This window comes from Erythranthe guttata, chromosome 9 (assembly GCF_056151865.1).
Source record: "Erythranthe guttata isolate IM_541 chromosome 9, IM_541, whole genome shotgun sequence".
NCBI lineage: Eukaryota > Viridiplantae > Streptophyta > Magnoliopsida > Lamiales > Phrymaceae > Erythranthe > Erythranthe guttata.
In genome coordinates, this window is record NC_142541.1 from 16,099,540 (window position 1) to 16,122,068 (window position 22,529).

Sequence of the window (22,529 nt, forward strand, 5' to 3'; positions counted from 1 at the left end):
ATATTCTATTATTCAAGTTTCTTTCAGTCTCATATTAATAATATAATCGACCATATGAAAAATGCAAAAATGATTTAATTTGGTATTAAATAAAAATATGAAGAAAAAAAAAAAGCAAAAATAAGAAGGGGTGGGACCCATGTGCAGACAAGAAGAACATGAGTGCGATGCAGACGATAAATGAAGGTTCACTCTCACACGTGGTTTATTTAACACTTAATATTTAATAAAAGTCACAGCCAATAGAGAAAAGAAAAAGATTCCATACATGGTAACCCACCATAATGATGTATACTAAAGTTGTACTCCCATAAATATTAATGACATAATAATTATTAAAAAATAATATTTACAACCTAATTGCATGAAGTTTACCCAAATTGGTGATATAGTGTATAAGAACCTAATTTCGACGTTGACTAGAAGCCTAAATTTTGGTTGTGGTCAACACAAAAACATCAGAATTAGGTACTATATACTAATTAGTCACTAATTGTAATTAGACATGAGTTAATTAAGCAGTTGTTGTCGCCTTTCTTCTCTCTAATAAAATCATCATTATATTCTTTCTTCCCAAACCTTCTTCTTCTATCTCTGTGTATTTCTCTCTCTAAAACACAAATTTCCGCCTCCTTTCTCTCTCTACTTTTGTATATATATATGCAAAAAAATAAAATAAAATAAAACTAAACCAAAAGTGAGAGAGCTAGAGAGAGAAAATGAATGACAAAGTGTACCCATCAGCGAAGCCAGCCACCGCCAACGGCGGCGGCGCCGCCGCCACCGACGGTGCCGCGGCGGTTAACGGCGCCTCCAATCCAGCATTCCCGGCGAACAAGGCTCAGCTCTACAACGCGTCTCGTCCGGCCTACCGACCGCAGCCGCCTCCGCGGCGGCGCCACCGCCGCGGCTGCTGCTGCTGCTGCTGCCTGTGGACGAGCCTCCTGATTCTCCTAATCCTGCTCGTGACCGCCGTCGCCGGAGTGGTGTTCTACGTCATGTACCGGCCGCACCGCCCGTCGTTCGCCGTCGAAACCCTACAGCTCTCCAGATTCAACCTCACCGACAGATCTCTGAACTCCGCCTTCAATCTCACCCTCACCGCGCGTAACCCTAACAAAAAAATCACCTACTTCTACGACCAGATTAATGTTCAGATACTCTCCGGCGATCTCTCCGTCGGCGACGGATCGTTCCCCGCCTTCACCCACGGCCGGAAAAACGTCACGACGCTGAAAACCGTGGTCTCCAGCTCGACCACTCCGTTTCCGGCCGACACCGACATTTCGCCATTGAAATCGAGCTTGAAGAAACAGAGTCTCCCGCTGAAGATTCAGCTTGACACGAAGGTGAGGATGAAAGTCGGCAAAATCAAAACGAAGAATCTCAAAATTAGGGTTACCTGCGACGGAATCAAGGTATCAACCCCCACCGGAAAAACGGCGACGGTCGCCACCACTTCGCATGTCAAATGCAAAATTGACCCGAGAATTAAGATCATCAAATGGACAATTTGAGCCCAAACAAAATAAAATTAAAATTCATGCAGAAGGTTTGATAATATTTTAAAATTTTCTCAATTTCTGTCAATTTTTTTTTTCACTATTTCCAATTTGATTTGTTTCCAATTTTTTTTCTTTTACTTTTCTGGTATTGGTATATGATTGTTACTAGGAGGAATTTAGCATTTTGATTTTAATTTGTGATATATACATGTTTTTTCAACGTTTATTAGGTTTATTAATCTCGATTAATTAGCGATTTTTATGTATTTGAGGTTTGTTAAATTCGATCAAGAAAAACTATGAATCGAGTTTGATTTGGTGTAATATTATTTTTTATCACGCGAATTACTATAAAATCAGCAGCTTCCAAACCATACGAGAGAGACGTAATGACCATTGTTGAATTCGAAGTTTGATCAATTGATACGTGTTCACTTACTCCAACCGACAATCTGTTGCGCGGGACAACGTTGAGTTGACTTGCATTAGTGATTTACTATAGGAATTTGCGCCTTTAATTGCTCCATTAATTTGAGATCTGAAATTGGTTTGGTTATGCCAACTACCTTATAGTTGACTTTAATGTTTTGAATGTTTATAGTAGGATGGTTAATTGCAAATTTTACATTTTATTTTTCATGGACTCATAGCTATTAAATGAAATATATTTTTCCGTCGGTTTAAGTCGACAATAACCGGGTTTCAATTTTGTGTAGTTAACGTCCATTCGGAAATTTTGAAATTTGCGCATTGCCCTCGTCCAACTTACACTGAAAATAGACATCTAAACTAAGAGCTGACAGCTTAGTTCGAGGTCTATTCAAAAAAATTGTACATCAATATAACAATTTTGTCACATTAAAAAAAAAACACTGCATTTATGGGTGTCGAATTGATGCCCCATCATGTTAAAAAGTCATGAAATTTTCACCTGCCAATAATAATTAATTAAAATGGCAATTTTATTTATTTATTTATGGTGAATAAATGAATGAAATATTAGGTGGGTGGGTTCACGAAAGTTGGCGGGTTCAGCGTCGGTGGTAAATAAAAATTCAAAACATATATATATAACTCATAATAATTAATTAAACTTTGTGCTTGAATAATATATATACGTAGGAACCCCACCACCACCACCACCACCACCACAACCGCCGCCGCCACCACTTAATTTTAAAAGGAAAACATATCATATGAACTTATTCAGGCAACATGTGAACAGCCTTAAATTTGTCAGAGATTAGAATGAAATTACAAGTTTAGAAAAATGATTGACAACCATGTGATAATATGCTTTGTTTTTTTTGCTCTTCTTATCCACCTCATTTGGCTTTTAGTTTATATATTTATTTATTAATAATTATAATAATAATAATAAAAATAATAATAATATTAAAATGGCTATTTAGAAACTGAAAATGATTTGTGATGAAAGCTGTCTCGTGGTTGGACTATCGGTGGTCTTAACTGGTTTGTTACAACGTCAACAGTTACATCAATCATTGGACATATGCCATAATAATTAATTATTTATTCTTAATACACCATAATACTAATTTAAAATTTATTTATTTAGTTATTATTATATTTATACCAAAATATTATTTAGTCCCAATTCAATGAAAATGAGACAGTATCTAGTGATTTCTGGAACCAAGCTGTGTAGAGGATGTTGATAATGGATATGATAGTAACGTACGTACTAAGCCTCGTTTGGTTGCTAAGATAGGACTGGTCAATCATCTAATCACGACTTATCTTACCAACCAAACGAGGCCATACAAGATAGATGATTTCTCTGCAATTAATTTAGTTCTTGATTCTTCTGTAACATCTTTAATTATTAAAACGGAGCTGCTAATTAATCGCGATTTATATAAGAAACCAGTCAGAGTACCTCTACTTAGATTTGAATTCCTTCAAGCATGTTCTTCCTCCACTCCGGGATCGAAACACCAACTTTCGCATCGCATCGACCGAAAAGCCGTTTCTGAACCAGAAGAAACTTGGATATCTGCACTACTAAAAAAGAAAAAAAAAAGAAAGTCACATTTGACAAACAAACAATGAAGAAACTTTAAAATGCATTTTTTTTTTCCGATTTTTTTATATAAGTTCGATTAAACCGAACGGAAATACCTCGATAAATTTGGATTGGAAAGATTTGTGGCGCAATCGAAAAAAATCTTCTGGATGATCTTTGCACCGTCAACTTTTTTCCTCTAACATCTCCCCGAGCATATCGACGCTTCTTTTGGACATGTCACCACCACCTTTTAACAATGTTGTGAGAAACCTCGGATACAATGAATTGTATTCTAGGGGACCAGGCATATCCTATACAAAGAAACTCGAGCTTTCATCTCCCAATAGCACAAATTAGATAATAATAATAATAATATCGTCGCCATTTATAAAATTCTAAAGAGCAGAAACGTGACAGCAAGTTTATGTCTTAACCATCCAAGGCAAAGAACCGAGAAAACGTCAAAACTTCACTCAACGGAAAAAAAGAGATATTTGAGGTTCATAGGCGAAAAACGATATTTATATTTTATACCCCTAAGAAACTAAATAGAGAGGCCAAAAAAAGAAAGAAAAGAAATTGTACCATGTGCTGAAAAATGCCCTGAGTCCCGACGTTAGCAATTTGCGGCTCTAGTGGCACCTGATTGCATATGTCGAAGATATTATCAAGTTATCTTCATAACCAGAAAAAGAAAAAAAAAACAAAAAAAAAAAAACAGAACAAGAGTGGATAATAATACCAACCTTCCCTTTTCTGCTCGTAATTCCACCGTTTTTTACTGGCTCCTTGCCCGAATTTGTTTTCTTGGAACCTTTGTTCACACTCGTCACTTTTTTTACACCGACATTATGGTTCACCCCTGAAGCACCTTGGATGGCAAGAGGGGCAGATATTTCCGGTCTCAAATCACTCTCCGAAGGTTTGTTTACATCTGCACATTGTTTTAGAGCTTCATTAATGGTCCCACCCGCAGTATTATAACTGTCCTGCGATAACGACCCCTCTTCACCCAATATTATGGCTCGTCTACAAAGGTCATTGTACCTTCGTACCTTAGCTTGCACTTCATCCAGCTTCTCACTAAGGGGAATTCTACTTGTTGCGGCATTTGTCCATCTTTGAAGTATATACTTGAACGGTATGATGAAGACGCCAGACATTTGGAGAACCACAATACCGTGCCTACAAAGATAACCCTTGTATTGAAACGAACGACACGAACAATGTACGTCCAGTTTCAGTTCGTTCCATTCGACTACGAAATCTTGATTATTTTCGAAGTCTTTCACTCCGTACACGACGGTTGAGCCATCTTCCTTCTCTCTTTTCAGATGGCAAGCTGCTGCACCTAGAACCTCCGTTTGGAATTTCTTGAATATCTCGTGACTGTAAACGAGCAGCATTTGTTTCTCGAAAGGCGAAGGCGATTTCAGCTCTGGTGTTTCGTGCCATGCATCGAAATTTGATTTCGCCTCCTCTTCGTATCTGTCTTCGAGAATTGATTTATAATTCCCTATGAAATCTCTCAGAGAAGTTTCTGCATTAATGTACTTGTCGAAGAACGAATTCAAGCTTTCAGATCTCGAAGCAGCGGACAATCCAGCAAAAGAAACGTCCTTCATAAATGCAGGCGCCCAAAGTTTACGGTCTTTGTATAAAGATAGAATCCATTCATGTTCTTGAAGATTGAATTTCTGAATCAGCTTCCACCACCTCTTCTCGAACTGCTGTTCAATCCACGATCTATAAACGCATTTATTCAGTTTTCCCACGAAAGTTTCGTGCCAGATGTTAAGGTAATCGAGCTGTCTAGGTATCTTTTCCAAAACATGCCACAAATGGAAAAAATGCCGAGTTTCCGAAAATACCATCTGCACAGCAGCTTTGATAGCCTCGTTTTGGTCGGAGAGTAGCACGCTAGGACTTTTTCCCCCCATAGCCAAACACCAAGATTGCAACAACCAAATAAACGTGTATAATGTCTCATCGGCAATCAATCCACAGCCCAACAATGTGGGCTGAATGTGATGGTTCACTCCAATAAAAAGAACCAAAGGAATTCTATACTTGCTTTGAAAATAAGTCGTATCAAACGAAACCACATCTCCAAAATGTGCGAAATCATCCACCCCTTTCGCATCAACCCAAAACACATTTCTCAATCGATGCTCTTCATTGAAGTCCAGCGCGTAAAAGAATTTCGGATTCTCCTCGTGCATTTGGGAACAAAATTCAAGAATCGACTGGGCCCCACCTTCCTCTAAACTCAGAAAACGCCCTCTATCATGCTGACTACGGATCACATTCTCTATAGAAGTTCCCGAAAACTGATAAGCACCGTACTTTTTCAACACTTTCTTCTTCTTGACTCTAGCATCACTATTGTTGACCGAATCCAAATTCCTATGGCTTCTAAAGAAATGGGCTTGGTCGGGTAAAAGCTCGTGATTGTGCTCTTTCACGAAACTGTGGATGTGCCATTTTCCGGTGGGCTTCCGCTTCACGTGCATGCTAGCTTTACAGCCTATTTTCGGCGACGGCCTCGGATTGATGGCATCGTCGGATTGCTGCTTATTCCCATACCTAATGCACGAAAATTTGGCATCGATGAATTCTTTCGAAGCCCTAGAGCGGCGGCTGCTCAATTTGGCAGTACCAAACCCTACTGATTTAGCATATTCTTTATAGTATTCGTAAGCTGCTTCGTGCGTATCGAATTCCATGTCGTCCGTTGGCTCTAAACTTGAAATTGATGGCGCACTAGTGCTCGCCGCCTCCATTTTTATCGATTTAAACGAGGTAATTGAAGATAAACGAGTAAATTATTCGGGAATTCTACAGATGATTTATACCTACAATTGAAATTTAACAAAGAGATTTACACAATTAAAAAAAACGCATGAAATTAAACAATCAAAGCTCGATAATTGGAGGCACCCGGAAGTTTCGGAAGGTAAAAATTAGGGATTGTACCGTAATTGGCGGCGCACTGTTTTCTGTTCTTAGTAGTCAGCTGCTACTGAAATGGTTCTTCGGAGGAGGAGAATTAAAGATGAATTCTTTGAGGAATAAAATGGTGAAAGTAAAGGAAAACACAGAGAATTCATTTTCTTAATATTGCAATTTAGTCCTTACACTTTAATCTACCTCTTATTGCCCCCTTAAAATGTACAAAATATCACTTGTACCCCAGATATTTAAAAAATAAAATTAATAATAGGGTTTTAGCCCTTCGTTGCGGAGGATTAAACCCCAGACAACAAATCTACAGTCTACGCTTCCATTTTTTCTCACAGGCAAAACCCTCAGAAACCCTAAAATCCGCCATGTACAGATTCGCCGCGGCTGCCATTTCTTCATCGATAAGGTTAGGCGCAAGCTCAATTATTTAATTTATTTCTACATTCCCCCAAATTTAAGTTATGAACTCAGTGTTGATAATTTGCTCAATCATTGTTAATGCAGATCATCTACTTCCAGAAAGCTGGTAATCCTCGTTATAATTATGCGCTTTGTTAATCTACTTGATTTCTTTTTTCTTTTTTCTTTTTTTTTTTTCTAATTTAATTGATTCTTTCATGATTTTTTTTCTTTCTTTTTTTGGTAATGATTTGAATGGGAAGGCATGTGGTGGGATTGTGCATAGCAGAAATTATGTAGCCAAGGATATTAGTTTTGGTACCGGAGCTCGAGCTGCTATGCTCGCCGGAGTTAATGAACTTGCCGAAGCTGTGAAAGTGACAATGGGGCCAAAGGTAACTAGGCTTTAGATACAGTACTTCTTCTTTGTTCTGCAATTTTAGGAGAAAATTTGATTAAAATAAGAATATGACAAACTGCACACGACAATTTTTTTTATGCAGACTACCGAATCTGATTGATGGGGCTGAAAATTTGAATAGAAATGTTTGCAAATTCCAGTTATGATTGTGTGCCCTAGAATTTCCATCTTGATGTGCTATGATCATGATTGAATAGATAAAAACATGTGTTTATGTACTATTTTTTTTTTCTTCGGGTTTGAGGTTGATGGAGTCTGATGTGGCTGTTATGAGTTTTTGTGTTTCTGTTGGTTCCTATTTGCTTCCGTTATGGGTTCGTTGTTCTTGCTAATGTCCTTTTAATACTTTGATATTTTAGCAACTTAAGTCGTTAAACAACAGGATGTTGGTGAGGATTCAATATTATAATTAAACACTAAATCATTCTATTGCTGAATTTGTAAGAAGCTTCGAATACAAAATAACCGGTTCTTCAAATCCTATGCAGGGTCGTCATGTAATTATTGAAAGAACCGGGAATCCCAAGGTCACAAAGGATGGTGTCACAGTAGCCAAAAGCATCGAATTTTCAGACAAGGCAAAAAATGTCGGAGCAGATCTTGTGAAGCAGGTTGCCAATGCTACCAATAAAGTTGCTGGTGATGGTAATTTCCTGAACACATGTCATAACACAATGGGGCTTCTCCATTGGTGTCTAAATATTTTCATGAAATTCGAGACTCCATATTTAGTATTTAGAATCAATTACTCTGTAATGCACTTCTCTTTCACACTCTGTCTCTGTTTGTGAAAGATTCAAACGTACCTCTCCTAAAATAACCTATACCTTCAGAGTGGAATTTCGCTATTTTCTCTCAAGCTCTGTTAGATCTTAAACCAGAATGTGATTTATTGATCAGGTACCACCTGTGCTACGGTACTGACTCAGGCAATATTCAGAGAAGGTTGCAAATCAGTTGCGGCAGGTGTAAATGTAATGGACTTGCGCAAAGGGATAAACATGGCTGTTGATGCAGTTATCGCAGATTTGAAGAGCAGAGCAATCATGATTAGTACGCCTGAAGAAATTACACAGGTGACTAACATGGAACCTAGAACTAAACCGCTCTGTTGATATATTTTCTAGCTACATATCCGGAAATAGATTTCTTGAGATTCTACTATAAGTTTTACCAGTTGTTTCTTTTTCAGAAATTTATCAATCAGGTTAAGATAAATGATTTACTGTGTTGATCTTGTTTGTTACTCTTGAGTAATTTTACCTGTTCCCTATAACAAGTAGTATAGCTTGGAGACACATTTTTTTCTTATTTAATGAGTTGCTAACTCTTCCTAATTAAAGGTGGCTACTATCTCCGCAAATGGTGAGCGTGAAATTGGTGAGCTTCTAGCACGGGCTATGGAGAAAGTTGGAAAGGAAGGAGTTATTACTGTTGCAGTGAGTACACTTTAGCTTTCACCATGAATCTTTAATTTGTTACCTTCAATGGATAATGAATGATTATCTGAAATTTTGCAGGAGGGAAATATCCTGGACAATGAGTTGGAAGTAGTGGAGGGAATGAAACTAGCTCGCGGTTATATATCTCCTTACTTTGTTACAGATGCAAAGACCCAAAAGTGTGTATGTCAAAAGATGTTACTCTTAATAATTTACCCCTTCTATTTCTGAATGCATTTGTTGATTAAAAGCATGTAAAATTGGTTTATTTGTTCTAAAGAGTCTTCTGTTGATCTAAAAAATGTTGAATGTTTAGATACTAACTGGTAATTGTCTTGCCTACCACCAACATCAAACGGTGTTTTTTGCTAATTCTAGTCTTAAGCAGTCATGTATTGTATCTGTTTCTAAAATTCATTTTCTATGTAAACAGGAACTTGAAAATCCTCTGATCTTAATTCACGAGAAGAAAATTTCAGACATGACCGCGCTTGTGAGAGTATTGGAGATTGCTGTGAAGGTAATAAAAGTTCATTTTGGAATTTTCCAGTGCACACATGATTAAGTGCTGATTAATGTAGTATGAAGAAATTCTGGTTGATGATTGATTTCCTTTTCAATGTTTTACGTTTGACAGAGAAGTCGTCCCCTGCTAATCGTTGCAGAAGATGTGGAAAGTGAGGCACTTACTATGCTTATTTTAAACAAGCACCGTGCAGGATTGAAGGTACATGTGTTTATCAAACTTAACAGGAATTTTGCGAATTACACACTGAAAACACACACATACACTGCCATTAAATAAAATCTTGAATTCTTGTTCCATGATGTATTATATAGGTCTGTGCTGTGAAAGCTCCTGGATTTGGGGATAACCGAAGAGCAAGTTTAGAAGATCTTGCCATTCTCACTGGAGGGGAGGTGAGACGAGCTTCGAGATCTTATAGCTCTCTATGCTGACTGTACTCTTTTAGTATTAGCTTACTCATTGTGATTTCTGCAGGTCATTGGTGAAGAATTTGGAGCGAGTCTTAACAAAGTTCAGATTGATATGCTTGGTTCTGCTAAAAAGGTTAGTGTAGTTATATGAAAGTCTACACCAAAACTTTAGTTAACTAGAACCTCATCTTCACTTGTTTGTTCTTCTATTGGAGCAGGTCACTGTTTCTCTTGACGACACTTTAATTCTACATGGCGGTGGGGATAAGAAATTGATAGAAGAAAGATGTGAGCAGGTATTAATGGAGACAAAGGGAATCTAAAAACCTCTCTAGTCTTGGTCTTTTTATTTTCGCATCTGGTAGTACAATATCCAACACCTTTCTTAAGAGCACATGGAACATAATAGATTTGAAATATATGATGGCTTTGCATGATTGTTTTTTCTTGATAATTAAGGATTTTTCACATATTTGTTCCCATATACCCGAGCTTGATTATGTCTAGTGTCTACAGTGATTTTTATGTTTTCATCTGCCATTTGACTATGGTCATCCGGTCGCTCGTGCTAACTGATAATGATAAAGAGTAAAATTTCTAACATTCCAAGAATACCAATAATTTAGCAAGAAATATGATTGAGGCACTAACAATATTCTTCACGTACAGCTAAGAACTGCCATGGAGAAGAGTACTGCAGTGTTCGACAAGGAGAAAGCGCAAGAACGGTTATCAAAGTTGTCTGGTGGTGTTGCAGTTTTCAAGGTACACTTATTACCATATATGGTCAGGAGATTTCACGTGCAAGTTTTTGTCTCGTAATTTTGTTTGTAATTTCGGTATTTCTTTTTTCTTTCACAGGTTGGAGGGGCTAGTGAAGCAGAAGTTGGAGAAAGGAAAGATAGGGTAACAGATGCTCTGAATGCAACTAGAGCTGCTGTGGAAGAGGGAATTGTTCCAGGTAAACTTTGTTTTTGCTTTTTTTCAAACTGAAATAGAAAAACACCATCTCTTAGCACACCACAGAATATTTTCATCTGAACATTCAATGACCTTTTTGTCCTTTTTTCCTTTTTTTTTTTTTGCAGGGGGTGGTGTTGCTCTTTTGTATGCGACGAGAGTTCTTAGAGACCTCCAAACTGCAAACGAAGACCAAAAAAGAGGGGTTGAAATTATAGAGAATGCTCTGAAGGTTTGTCTTTACACACACACACACACACACTCTCTCTCTCTCTCATATTTGCTGTGCTGATGTCGTATGAGTAACAGGCACCTACTTTTACAATTGCCTCAAATGCCGGTGCTGACGGAGCGCTAATTCTTGGAAAGCTATTGGAACAAGATGATCTGAATTTGGGATACGATGCTGCTAAAGGTACATTGTGTCCACCGAGACTTTTCTTTTCCCCAAGTAATTTGTAGCTTTGTGTATATTTGTGTATGTGTGATTTTATTTTATTTTTTCTTTTCGCAAACAGGTGAATATGTAAACATGGTGAAGGCTGGGATAGTCGACCCCGTAAAAGTCATTAGAACAGCTTTGTTAGATGCTGCAAGGTGATAACGTGTTTACAGTTTTCTGTTTTTCGCATGTTTTACTAATTTTCGTATCAAGCAAACTCAGTACTTGTTGGTTGCAGTGTGTCATTGTTGTTGACGACGACTGAGGCCATTATTGCCGATGCTCAAGGACAGAAAAATCCACTTAAAAACCGGATGCCGAATATGGATGCTATGGGTGGGTATTAACTTTAAGACTTATTACACACTGCCTTTTTTGCTATTATGATTACAGTGGCTAATTATTTTTTCAGATACTTAGATATCTATCTATCTATCTATCTATGTTAATTATTGTCCCAGCAGAACAATCCATTTTTACTATATGTTCCTTGGTTTTCTCTTTTTCTTCTTCTTGTTTTCTTATTTATCTTTTTATGCCTCTGTTTGGTTAGGGAGATTAGCCATGATTAACTAAATAATTTGACTTTGTTTAGTGTTTGATATCCCCAATAACTTGCCGGGATGACCAGCAAATATTATATTATCATGGTATATCTTACCTTTGAGGGAGCTTATTTGTTGGATGTCACGGGTCCAATAAAATAATCGGGTTTTTATTAGATTATTTAATTATATATTGGCTAATCTTATCTTGGCTACCAAAAGAGGCCTTATTTTGCTTCAGCTGTTGAGTGTTGTACATGGTAATATTAATGGGATTCCATGGCTAATTATGAATCCGAGACGGCTAGTTATACCGGAAATGTAAAATTGGATCGTAATATTTTACACATTGTAAAATTAATACCAAACCATTATATATAAATATGTGTGTGTGTGTGTGTGTGTGTGTGTGTGTGTGTGTGTGTGTGTCTCTATATATAAAATTTAAGGGTTAATAGCATTTTCCCACCTAAACTTTGCCCGTTTTTGCACTTTCCCACCTCAACTAAAAAAAGTTGCACGGCGGCACCCAAACATTCATTTTTGAGGCACATAACCACCTGGAGGGAATATTCCGGCGAATATTCTCATTTTTCAACGCACGCGCGATGCACATGCGAAAGTACAAGGGCTTTTTCGTCTTTTTACTTGAAAATATTATAAGGGGTGAAATTGAAAGTATCAGGGACTCAATTGAACTTAATTTGAAACTTTCTTTATAGCAATAACAAAGTTTCTTCTTTCCACTAGCAAATGTGCATTATGCATCAATGTAGCAAATGAGCCGTAAAGTAATAGCAATTAACAGTTTCCTAAACATGAAATTCTAATAATCAAAACACTAAAAACTTCAGCTTTGCTTCCGAATTCAATCCCAAAGTCACGTAAAAGAAAAATCCCCAAATTCATTTGGCATCCCAGACAAAATTCAAAACACAACCCAACAACAAGCAAAACTTCAAAACAATTTCGAATCCAGAAAATCGAAAAATCCCATAGAACACACACGAAAACCCCCAAATCGCACCAATCAGAAACCCTAAAAATAATATCCATCATCACAAAACCAACAGCTACTGCACCGCGGCCCGTTTCAGAAACGAAATTTACGAGAAAAAGGAAATCAATTGCACATAAAAACGCAAAATAAAATCAGAGGCGAAGGAGAAAAGAATTGATTCTCAGCAAAACAATCAGCGAAAACCAAACCAAACACGTTCGCATTAACAGAGATGATATAAGAGAGTGGGGATATCAGTATTCAGTACTGAGTGTGTGTTCGTGTATCTATATGTGTATCTATACATACCTGTTTCGCGTATTTAATTATTTTTGCGTCGCGAGGGGTTTTGGGTACAGCCGGAGGAGTTGGACATTTGGACGAGGTGTTGGTGGAGGAATTGGTGGTGGAGTTGGAGGTGACAGTGGAGGAATTGAAGGTGGAGTCGGTGGAGGCTTAGGCGTTAGTATAGGTGGCAGATTTGGTTGTGGTGGAGGTGGTGGTGGTGCGGCGGCGGAGCAGATGTGGTGGTGGTGATGCGGTGCCGGAGAGAGGAAGAAGACGAGCAGGATTTTTCATATTGAATTTTTAGTAATTTGATATGATAATTTCAGGTGGTGGTACGGCGGTGGAGAGAGATGTTGGTGGCGGTGGTGTGAAATATCCTGATTCCCCTGTTTTGCAGCAAGAGGGAGACGAAGAAGATGATGGGTGGAAGTTGTGAAAGTTTCAAATTAAATTCAATTGAGTCCCTGGTACTTTCAATTTCACCCCTTATAATATTTTTAAGTAAAAAGACGAAAAAACCCTTGTACTTCCGCATGTGCATCGCGCGTGCGTTGAAAAATGAGAATATTCGCCGGAATATTCCCTCCAGGTGGTTATGTGCCTCAAAAATGAATGTTTGGGTGCCGCCGTGCAACTTTTTTTAGTTGAGGTGGGAAAGTGCAAAAACGAGCAAAGTCTAGGTGGGAAAATGCTATTAACCCAAAATTTAATTATTTCAACTATTTTACTCCCGATTTCAACTGATTTTAAGCGACTTGCGATTTCACTATTTGTAAAGGTGTAAAATCTTACGATTTGAAATCCCGATTTAGACTACATAGGGAATTACCATATGTTAGCAACATATCTATCCGCGGCTAGGGGTATTTGTATCGAATAGTACTTACTTTATCAATCAAATACAATAAACAAATCATGAAGTTATAGTAAACAAAACATTACAGAATGCACAATATTTCTAATGAAGCATAATTCACATAATATGAATTCTATCAATAACGCATATGTTATAAATTACAATTCATTGACAAATCGACACGTTGGAAGTAGACCTACAAAAGGTATGGATATAATCATCGTCGCCACTCTAACTAGACCTAATCAACAATGTCTGTAAGGGTATCGTAAATATTTGTTTCAGTGCATGTCGAGGTTGAAATGTGTTCAATCTCATGTCTACTAAATATTTCGAGGGGACTGCTTCTACACAACATAAAAGCAAGAAGCAAGGTTCTTACATATGTTAACACTCTGGCACAAGTTGCGAGTAGTCTCAGTTAGGGCAAATGCACGAAAAAGGGATTACTTACCGTCGGACAGGGTTTGTTCATACAGGAACTTATATTTCAGAATTGTTAAGCTCTTCAACTGAATTTCGGAACTTCGATATAAGATCCCTAAAAATTAAACAAAAAAAAAAAGAAAGTTTCAGCAGAAACCATCAAAACAAATCACATGTCCAATTTCGACTTTGTTTTTTCGTCGGTGAATCATGACTTTCTGATATAGATAAATGAGCTGTAAAGAAGAAACGTTAAATACCGACACTAAACTAAAAGGAAACGTTAAATACCGTCTTTGAGCGAGTAAGTTATCAGTTTCCTCCAGTCTCTGTTTTTGTTCCACAACAGTCTGTCAACAACAATATATCCCAGGTGGGAAACGATTATAAGTAATCAATTCATTGTTATACGTTAGTGCAAATGTGTGTGTTTTAACACCTTTAATACCAGTTCGACAAACCTAAAACAAAAGCATCAGTCTCATTGGATGTCAGAATTTTGTTGTGGATTACAAGTACTACTTTTTCAATTTATGATCTAAAACATTACACGTTTACTTATGATGAAACGAACATATGGATTTCTAAACATAACATATGCTTTTGAAATCAATAAATCATGCTTCGACGTAACATTTTCCACCGTTCAAAACCATGATTTGAAACTGAGGTTTTCAACTTCATAGGAAATATCATTTGATCACACTAAGCAAAAGAATTAACGAAAAAATATCTTAGCGAATCTCTCTCTTTTCCTCTTTTATTTCTTGAAAATGCGAAAATAAAACGGAAAAAATAAATTAAGTTGACGAAAATGCCCAAATTACCGTGGATTTAGCCTTAATCGTCCCTCCAATGGTGTTCAACAACTGCTGGCACTTCTCGAACTGTGTATTCAACTCACCAATCTTACAACAAAACACATAAACACCATCTTACACAAACATCCAAAAGACATCACTAGAAGATTTAAATGTAGCATTTAATAATTACAATTAAATAAAAAGTACAATGTGTTTCCCACCCTAAACGGTTTTTCAATTATTTCGTTCGATTTTACGAAGCAGTAAGCAGAGCTGCAATTAAACATAAATCGATGAACAAAAACCAACGAATCGACTAACCAGTGCATCGGTTTGCTGATCCCTTGTTCCATTTTCAGTTACATCAGCTAAATTCTCAACCAGCTGAAAATTATGGAAAAAAAAAAAAAAAATCAAAACCCTGGATACCAAAAAAAAGAGAAAACGGGTTATTTTATTTAGAGAGAGAAAAAGAAGGGGGGGAAATACATGGAGCAGGTGAAAATGAGAGGCGAGAGATTGTTGTTGCTGCGGCGGCGGCGGCGGAGGCTGTTGTTGCTGGAGACGCTGCTGCTGCTGATTAAATTGGTGTTGGAACTGGTGTTGTTGATTGAATTGCTGCTGTTGTTGTTGGAGGAATAGATGGTCCTGATTTGAGGGTGTAGAGGGGTTACTCTGGGACTGCATGTTGGGGATCATTGCCCAGTTCCCTCCGCCATAATTCTCCATCTCTTTTCGCCTATACCTTCTTCTTCGTCTGTTCGTTTGATTTCAGCCGAAAGAAACAACAAAGCTTTAAAACGACGCCGTTCGATCGATTCATTGGGCCCGAAAACCAAATTGATTTGGGCCGTATTAACGTAGTTTTGGGCCGTCAATAAAAACCTAACCCAAATTTCGCACATCGAAAATTAAAAACGATTATTCTGTTATTAAATCAATTTTTAGTATTTATATTAATATAATCAGGTAATCATGAGATGAATTGGACGCAGAGAAATTAAAATTTGAATCAAATGTTTATTTTTTATTTTTTCTTTTTATAACAGTAAATTTTAATTCGTTTATTTTAAATAACGATACAGACGTTCAAATAAGTGAATAACTCTCTCTCTCACACACACACACACACACACATATTTCATCAGGAAGTGAGCACAAGACGACCTCTGGATTTACCTAGTTTCGAAGAGCAAGTGAAGTCAGGGTGGTCCACTGAGCTAACAGTGAGGTCAGGCTTAGGTGATTCTAGCTCCAGAATAACCTAATTCAAGAAAACACCAAACCATATATATATATTAATCAACCACAAAACTGCAAAACTCTCACAAGTACAAGGTTAACTATCTTTGAGAAGTCATTACCACAGTATTGTTTCCTTCTCTGAGGATTGGTGCAGGAACGTAAAGGTTGCATTGCGGCCCCACAGACTACAAAAAAATGAGACAATGCATCACCGGACACGGCAATCAACACCCGTTTATCTTCAATGATTATATATATGTATATGTTAAATATAATTTTGTTTTACCGGCCAAAATCTTCCAACATTTATTTCATTTACGAATGCAATTCCTTTACTCCAGCCTCGGAACGATATGTATGTGTCTCGAACTTTGTCAATATTGAAGTGACCGGTATAAAAAGCCGGTTCGAAATTGAGCTCTGTAAAAAAGGAAGCAATTTTTTACGATGCATGTAATAAGTCTTTTACAACACTAGTAACTTATTAAAAAATATATATATATCTGAGGACTTACTCTTGCCTATTAATTTCTTGCGGGCGGATCCTTTAAGAGACGCCGTTTTTGTTGTGTTCAAAATGATGGGGTTGATTTTTGGGGATTCGTTGACATTTTGTAAAGAAAGGGGAAGCATTTTCCATTTATACAGAGGCGTTGAATCCAGATAAACAGAAGACAAAATACCCTGAAAATCAAACATCCGAACAATTGAACATAAAAACAAACGAGCAAAAGGCTTGTAAGAAAATAACAGCTACAAGTTTATGGATTTTTACCTTCCTGTCAAACATATAAGGTCCGTAATTCAACCGGCCCATGTTTTCGACCTATATGAGTAGAAAAGAATTTACATTACTTAAAAAGGATAGTAAGAAGGAAAACCAGAAACAAGAGGTTAAAATGGACATACTGCAGTTAGTAACAATAAAAAAGGTACTACATGTAATGTAATTTGATCCTAGGTTGTCGACAAAAACCTTTAACATGACCAAATAAAACATGAATATGATATGATCGTCATTAACTTTAAGAATAGGATGAATACTTTTAGAAATATTTACTAAGATAAGAAAGCATCCATACCAAGATAAATAGATTATTGTTGGATTCGCATTTTAAATAAGGCAGGTGAATGGGTCGGTTAGACCATCGTGTGATGACATCAGCATATGTCGGCCTTTTATCACTATCTTCAGGGCAGGAAATAAACACTTGAGCTCTATCGTGCACCTGCAATTAATGATTCTATAGAAGATGAGATTACAATTTTGTAAACATTAAAAATTGTTTGTTGTGTCATGATAAAGGAAAAACCGGATTAAACGGAGAATAATATCGACCAAGAATATTTAGTAAATATAATATATGACGATCTGACCTTTGGTATGGACAACACACTTCCGTTGCTTTTAGGAGTGTATTTAGAGGCATATAACACAAATCCAAACATCTGAAAATAATATACATTGAAATAAAGCATTAACTTATCGTCTATTCATTAAATGTAATTGGAAGAACTATAGAATATTAGTATTATTATGTTTAGTCACCTGTCCAATAGCTTCCATTGAAGATGGATTCTCGGACTCAGCCAAATCAACAAGGTCTTTCATACCGATCATGTCATACAAAAATGAAATTTTATCTAGCTTAATACGTCCGTAAGCTATTCTTTCATTATCGGGAGGAATCGAAGCAAGAGGCTTTGCACTATATTTGGCAATAACCCTTCTCAAAGCTGAAAGAAACACTATGTTGATTAGTCTTACAAAATTAAGAGAAAATGCCGATTTCATAGTTTGAATGTGGAAAATTTGAGAAACTCACTACGAGTTTAATCAGGATAAAAATAGAAAGCTAGAAAGATTAATATAGAGACAATAACCATCTATGAGCCAATTTTCGACACGTTTTCCTTCAAAAAAATATAAACAAACATGAAACAGAAAAAAAAAAAAAGATTAGATTCACCTTTGTACTTTGCATTATCCACATCACCAGATTCTCTAATAGGTGCATCCTATAAAAACAGATGCTGGTAACTATTGTTCAGGCAATCAGAAAACATAAACATTTGGTACAATATTCCTCACATAGTCATAGGATGTAAGATCAGGCTTGAAGTCCGACTCATTATCTCCAGTATTAGCACCATTATAAAAACCCAAGTTTGTTCCACCGTGTGCCATCTGGAACACACATCATATGTCATACAATGAGTGATAAACTAGTAATTATCAACAAACGAAGGGTTTTGAGTATAGTAGCATACATATAATACAGCAGACCCATTCTTGGACAAAATCTTCTCCAAGTAAGTAGCTGTAAAACTTGCATCGGTACTTGCAATATTCTCTCCCCAATGTGTAAGCCAACCGGTATAAAACTCGCTGAAATAATAATTGTATTTCAACATAAAAATAATATTTTAATCAGAAGAGGAAGTCTAGGAAAATTACGATTAAGCTACCTACGTTGAAATAGGAGGTGATTTGCCCGGTGCATTGAACTCTTTCTGCAACTTGAATATGGGCCATGGATCATCTCCGGTTGTGAAGTCAACAGCTGGAAAGATAAACAAATGTTTGAAGCACAAAATTCTGATACTCATGTAAGGAAATAAACGAGATTGGCCAGACTTAATTTCAACGAAAAGAGAAATTTATGAATTTTGAATGGGTGATATATAAGTCATCACTCACATGGAAAGTTCAGAAAAAATCTTGGCAGTATTCCAGTTATCTAACCTGAGAAAACATCGTCTCCTTTAAGTGTTCCTTTCTCAAGAGTATCTCTAGCACCTCCATCCGTTGTATACCTGCAAAAACAAACACCAGTAGATATTCCAAAGAGATGATTATAAAATTCTGAATTCTATGGCAACCAATGTTGAAACATGACAATATAGTTACAATTTCTTCTAAATCTAGTGTAACTAAACATTGCAATTTCAATAAGTCACGTATGAATGTGCCCTTAAAAAAACAGCTAGCTTTTCAACTATATGTACAAGCCGCTTACAATATTATGTCATCTCCAAGATGCGTACGAGCTAGTTTGACCAAATAATGCAGGTAAGCTTTGTCATCGCCGTATGAACCAAATTCATTCTCAACCTGTTACATTTCTTTCCTTTTAGAATAACCTCTATCCGTTAGGATTTCAAAGTCCAGTAATGCATTAAAACAAGAACAGATTATAACATGGTTTTATATTGAAAGCAATATCGAAAATAATTTAGTTAGCATTCAATATTTCCTCTTATTTACCTAGACTTCTAATGAACAAATTAAAGTTGTGAGTAGAACTGTGTTTTGTTTAACCTAATAAATTTTTTTTCTAGAAGTAACGTAACAGGCAGCAAAACAAGGTTACATCATTTCAAAGGATAAAAAGTTCTTCAAAAGTCAACTGTAAAGAAATTAGCAGCTGTAAACTGAGAATCACCTTGTTTTACGCTATCATCTGCTGAAAGTAATACAATGAGGTTAATAGTGTACTTCCGCGTTTATGATAATTGGGCAAAAACAGATTTATTTATATAAGTTCTAGCCCACCTGGACCATTATAATAGGACCTCCATTGCTGTAAAGAAGAGGAAACACTTTCGGAAGTAGGATGCTCCACCACTTCTCAACCTGTAACATAGTTCATGTTCACACACCAAACAGTATTTTTTCACATAGTTATGAACATTGTATACATAATATTTACCAAGTTAAGGAAGACGGGGTCCGAAGATCTTAGTCTGATTGGAGGCTCTTTAGCAAGCAACCATCCAGGGAAGCCACCCAAATCCCACTCTAGATAAAAATGGAGAAGCTAATGTTAGTATGCAGTAACGAAATAAACATTTTTCCAATCAATGATAGGTTGCGATTTTTAACCGCGATTAGATAACAAGACTCCTAATATTAACTAATCCATCCAGTGGAGTCAACCTTCAGCTCACTATAAACTTGAATTGCGATGCAAATTAATTGATTTTAGAATAACAGAATTTTGTAACAAAAAAGGAATGTTATATGGTATTCAGTGACGCTAACTAACCTCCACAAATATACGGCCCAACACGCAGCATAACCAACAAGTCCAATTTCTTGCAGAGTTTGAGAAACGAAACTAAATCTGCAAATCCCTCGAATACCAAACGGCCTTGGCTTGGCTCGTGTAAATTCCACGGAACATAAGTTTGAATCGTATTCAATCCCATTGCCTTTGCCCTCAACAGTCTATCTTCCCAATACTACCAAAAAAAAACCCATTATTACAGAAATTAACACTTCATCGTGAAACTAAAAATTGAAAATGATTTCCAGACACAGTTAATTTATAGTTCAAATTTGTCGACAACAAGCTTATGATGTGTCGTAATTCGAATGAAGAATCTACGATTGCACACGGACGAAATATACCTCAGGATGAACCCGGAAATAATGCAAGTCACCTCCGATAATCCTGAATGGCTCCCCATCTTTCCAGAACATGTCATCTGCTATCCCAAATTTCTCTTCACCTTCCTATCATTTAAAAATACAAATATAAATCAATAAATACTACAAACATGTAATTAACTGCAAATGCATATAAATTCTACAACCTTGAAACTCAATTGCAGCCTACATTATGAGTTCAAGTTGCCATGATTGATAATATGAACTTAAAATCTGTGGAAAATTTTCACTTAATCGATTTTGTCACTCACCAAGTAATTAAAGTTCTTCATGATACTAAATTTGAATCTGTAATATCAGAAATTGCGTAGGATTTCTTCAATTTATGTACAAAAATATAAGAATGCTTACAGTTAACTTACTTTATCCAAACGAAATTGGGAAGAAGAACGATGTGAACACGAAGGCAGAGGAGCAAAAGCAGCCAACACGATCACGAAACTCACCGCCGCTATTCGGTTTCCCGCCATTTTAATCGACCGTACAATTGATTTAGCTTGCCTTTGCAGTAATCAAACACCAGTTTCGGAGTTTCCTTTCTTCTTCTTCTTCTTCGATCGGGTTGGATTGACCCGCTTACCAGAAACCATTTCTCCATACCCGGTTTCTACTATTTCTTTTGGTTAACCCGTTAACAAACGACACCGTTTTAGGATATTTCAGCTGAGTTAAATGTAATCAATCGTGCCGCGACACGTGTCCGGTTAGTTAGCTTTTAATTACACCATGTTAGATAAATACTTACGTAGAAAAGGGATGGTCAATTCCAATTTCAATTCCAATTTTAGTTCTTATTCCAATTTCAATTCTCTTTTTGTGCGATTTGCCCCATTTTATCAATTTTGATTTCTTTCTCTCTCTAAATCTTCTTCGTTCCTAACAAAATGTTTGCAATAATAAAGGAAATTTAGCAACTAAAATGCTAAAATTATATATACCATCACCCTTGTGAAAAATGTGTAAACATAGACTTGATCGAGCGGATCGACCCGATCCATCATCTTAATTAATCTAAATACAAGCTCATCCCGACCTGCAGCCGAATTCAACATGTTCGATTCATGATACATGTTAACACTACACAATATATTTAACATCGAGGCATTTAAGAGAAACATCGTAAAACTATATCAAATTCACTAAAAAGCAGAATTCAAGAAGTTCAAAATTTCCAGATTCAAAACTCTAAAAGGAAAAATACAAAGTTCCTAAATTATCGGAAAATATACCGGAAATGTATAAAGTTAATATCGGAAAATATTCGGAGACAATGCATATTTATAAATTTTATTTTTGGATTTAGTTGTAAAAGAAAAATTGGATTACTAAATTATAGTGACAACACTATATGCTATATAATTTGCATGTCATTTTCATCCTAGCTAGCTTTGTTCCCACCTACTACAAATTCGCATGTGAACTTTTTAATCCCACACACTCACACACACACAAACACACTTTTACACCTATGTATATTCTTTTCAATAATTATTAATTGACTTGTATCCTATCATTATTATTATTTTTTTTGGATATCCTCATTATCATTGATTGTACTTTCTTTTCAACACAATATTTAATTATATCTTTCGAAATATTAGTTAAAGAAATGGATTGTAAATTAAAGGAAATAATTAATTTGATGGGCTTATCTCGAATAATTAAATATATAATTAGGCTGGAATAATAAAAGACTACATTTTTGAAAAATTCCCATAAAAGTTGAAACCAAACAGACTGAATTTGATTATATTCTTTTGCCATATTATTATTTCCCATGGGGGGAAATGAGATATGCAGAGAGATAAGGAT

At 36.3% G+C, this 22,529-nt stretch overlaps 5 protein-coding genes across 8 annotated transcripts; 2 read left to right on the top strand and 3 right to left on the bottom strand.

Annotated features, from left to right (window-relative positions):
- Nucleotides 1-515: 515 nt before the first annotated feature.
- Nucleotides 516-1,823, top strand: LOC105976068 (Late embryogenesis abundant (LEA) hydroxyproline-rich glycoprotein family). Its single transcript, XM_013001351.2, has one exon. It carries the CDS (start codon nt 720-722, stop codon nt 1,515-1,517), a length of 798 nt encoding a protein of 265 aa, XP_012856805.2. The 5' UTR covers nt 516-719; the 3' UTR covers nt 1,518-1,823.
- A 1,329-nt stretch (nt 1,824-3,152) lies between these two features.
- FRS4 (FAR1-related sequence 4) lies at nt 3,153-6,317 on the bottom strand. Of its 2 annotated transcripts, none has more exons than XM_013000850.2 (4): nt 4,281-6,317; nt 4,120-4,176; nt 3,648-3,845; nt 3,153-3,527 (listed from the first exon to the last, which is right to left on the bottom strand). In XM_013000850.2, the coding sequence occupies exons 1-3, from the start codon at nt 6,315-6,317 to the stop codon at nt 3,717-3,719; spliced, it is 2,223 nt and encodes a 740-aa protein (XP_012856304.2). In that variant the 3' UTR covers nt 3,153-3,527; nt 3,648-3,716. The 2 variants fall into 2 exon arrangements, with proteins under 2 accessions (XP_012856304.2, XP_012856303.2); XM_013000849.2 differs by having other exon boundaries at nt 3,153-3,530.
- Nucleotides 6,318-6,383: 66 nt separating this feature from the next.
- HSP60-3A (heat shock protein 60-3A) lies at nt 6,384-11,610 on the top strand. The gene is made up of 18 exons (XM_013000857.2): nt 6,384-6,904; nt 7,003-7,024; nt 7,161-7,292; nt 7,807-7,963; nt 8,219-8,394; nt 8,662-8,757; nt 8,839-8,943; nt 9,194-9,280; nt 9,398-9,487; nt 9,601-9,681; nt 9,764-9,832; nt 9,918-9,995; nt 10,369-10,464; nt 10,561-10,660; nt 10,788-10,891; nt 10,969-11,074; nt 11,178-11,256; nt 11,340-11,610. The coding sequence occupies exons 1-18, from the start codon at nt 6,864-6,866 to the stop codon at nt 11,446-11,448; spliced, it is 1,728 nt and encodes a 575-aa protein (XP_012856311.2). The 5' UTR covers nt 6,384-6,863; the 3' UTR covers nt 11,449-11,610.
- Nucleotides 11,611-13,800: 2,190 nt separating this feature from the next.
- On the bottom strand, nt 13,801-15,904 carry MED9 (mediator of RNA polymerase II transcription subunit-like protein). Of its 2 annotated transcripts, XM_088823138.1 has the most exons (6): nt 15,509-15,904; nt 15,341-15,403; nt 15,044-15,124; nt 14,508-14,566; nt 14,245-14,331; nt 13,801-14,137 (listed from the first exon to the last, which is right to left on the bottom strand). In XM_088823138.1, exons 1-5 carry the CDS (start codon nt 15,746-15,748, stop codon nt 14,274-14,276), a joined length of 501 nt encoding a protein of 166 aa, XP_088679264.1. In that variant the 5' UTR covers nt 15,749-15,904; the 3' UTR covers nt 13,801-14,137; nt 14,245-14,273. The 2 variants fall into 2 exon arrangements, with proteins under 2 accessions (XP_088679264.1, XP_012856312.2); XM_013000858.2 differs by having other exon boundaries at nt 14,096-14,331.
- A 121-nt stretch (nt 15,905-16,025) lies between these two features.
- BGAL17 (beta-galactosidase 17) lies at nt 16,026-21,440 on the bottom strand. Of its 2 annotated transcripts, none has more exons than XM_088823136.1 (19): nt 21,080-21,440; nt 20,679-20,783; nt 20,314-20,509; nt 19,978-20,066; nt 19,821-19,901; nt 19,285-19,379; nt 19,011-19,081; nt 18,738-18,828; nt 18,536-18,653; nt 18,357-18,452; nt 18,235-18,283; nt 17,814-18,001; nt 17,642-17,713; nt 17,347-17,493; nt 17,040-17,090; nt 16,786-16,948; nt 16,551-16,684; nt 16,384-16,449; nt 16,026-16,283 (listed from the first exon to the last, which is right to left on the bottom strand). In XM_088823136.1, the coding sequence occupies exons 1-19, from the start codon at nt 21,185-21,187 to the stop codon at nt 16,164-16,166; spliced, it is 2,040 nt and encodes a 679-aa protein (XP_088679262.1). In that variant the 5' UTR covers nt 21,188-21,440; the 3' UTR covers nt 16,026-16,163. The 2 variants fall into 2 exon arrangements, with proteins under 2 accessions (XP_088679262.1, XP_012856306.2); XM_013000852.2 differs by having other exon boundaries at nt 16,780-16,948.
- Between the last annotated feature and the right edge of the window lie 1,089 nt (nt 21,441-22,529).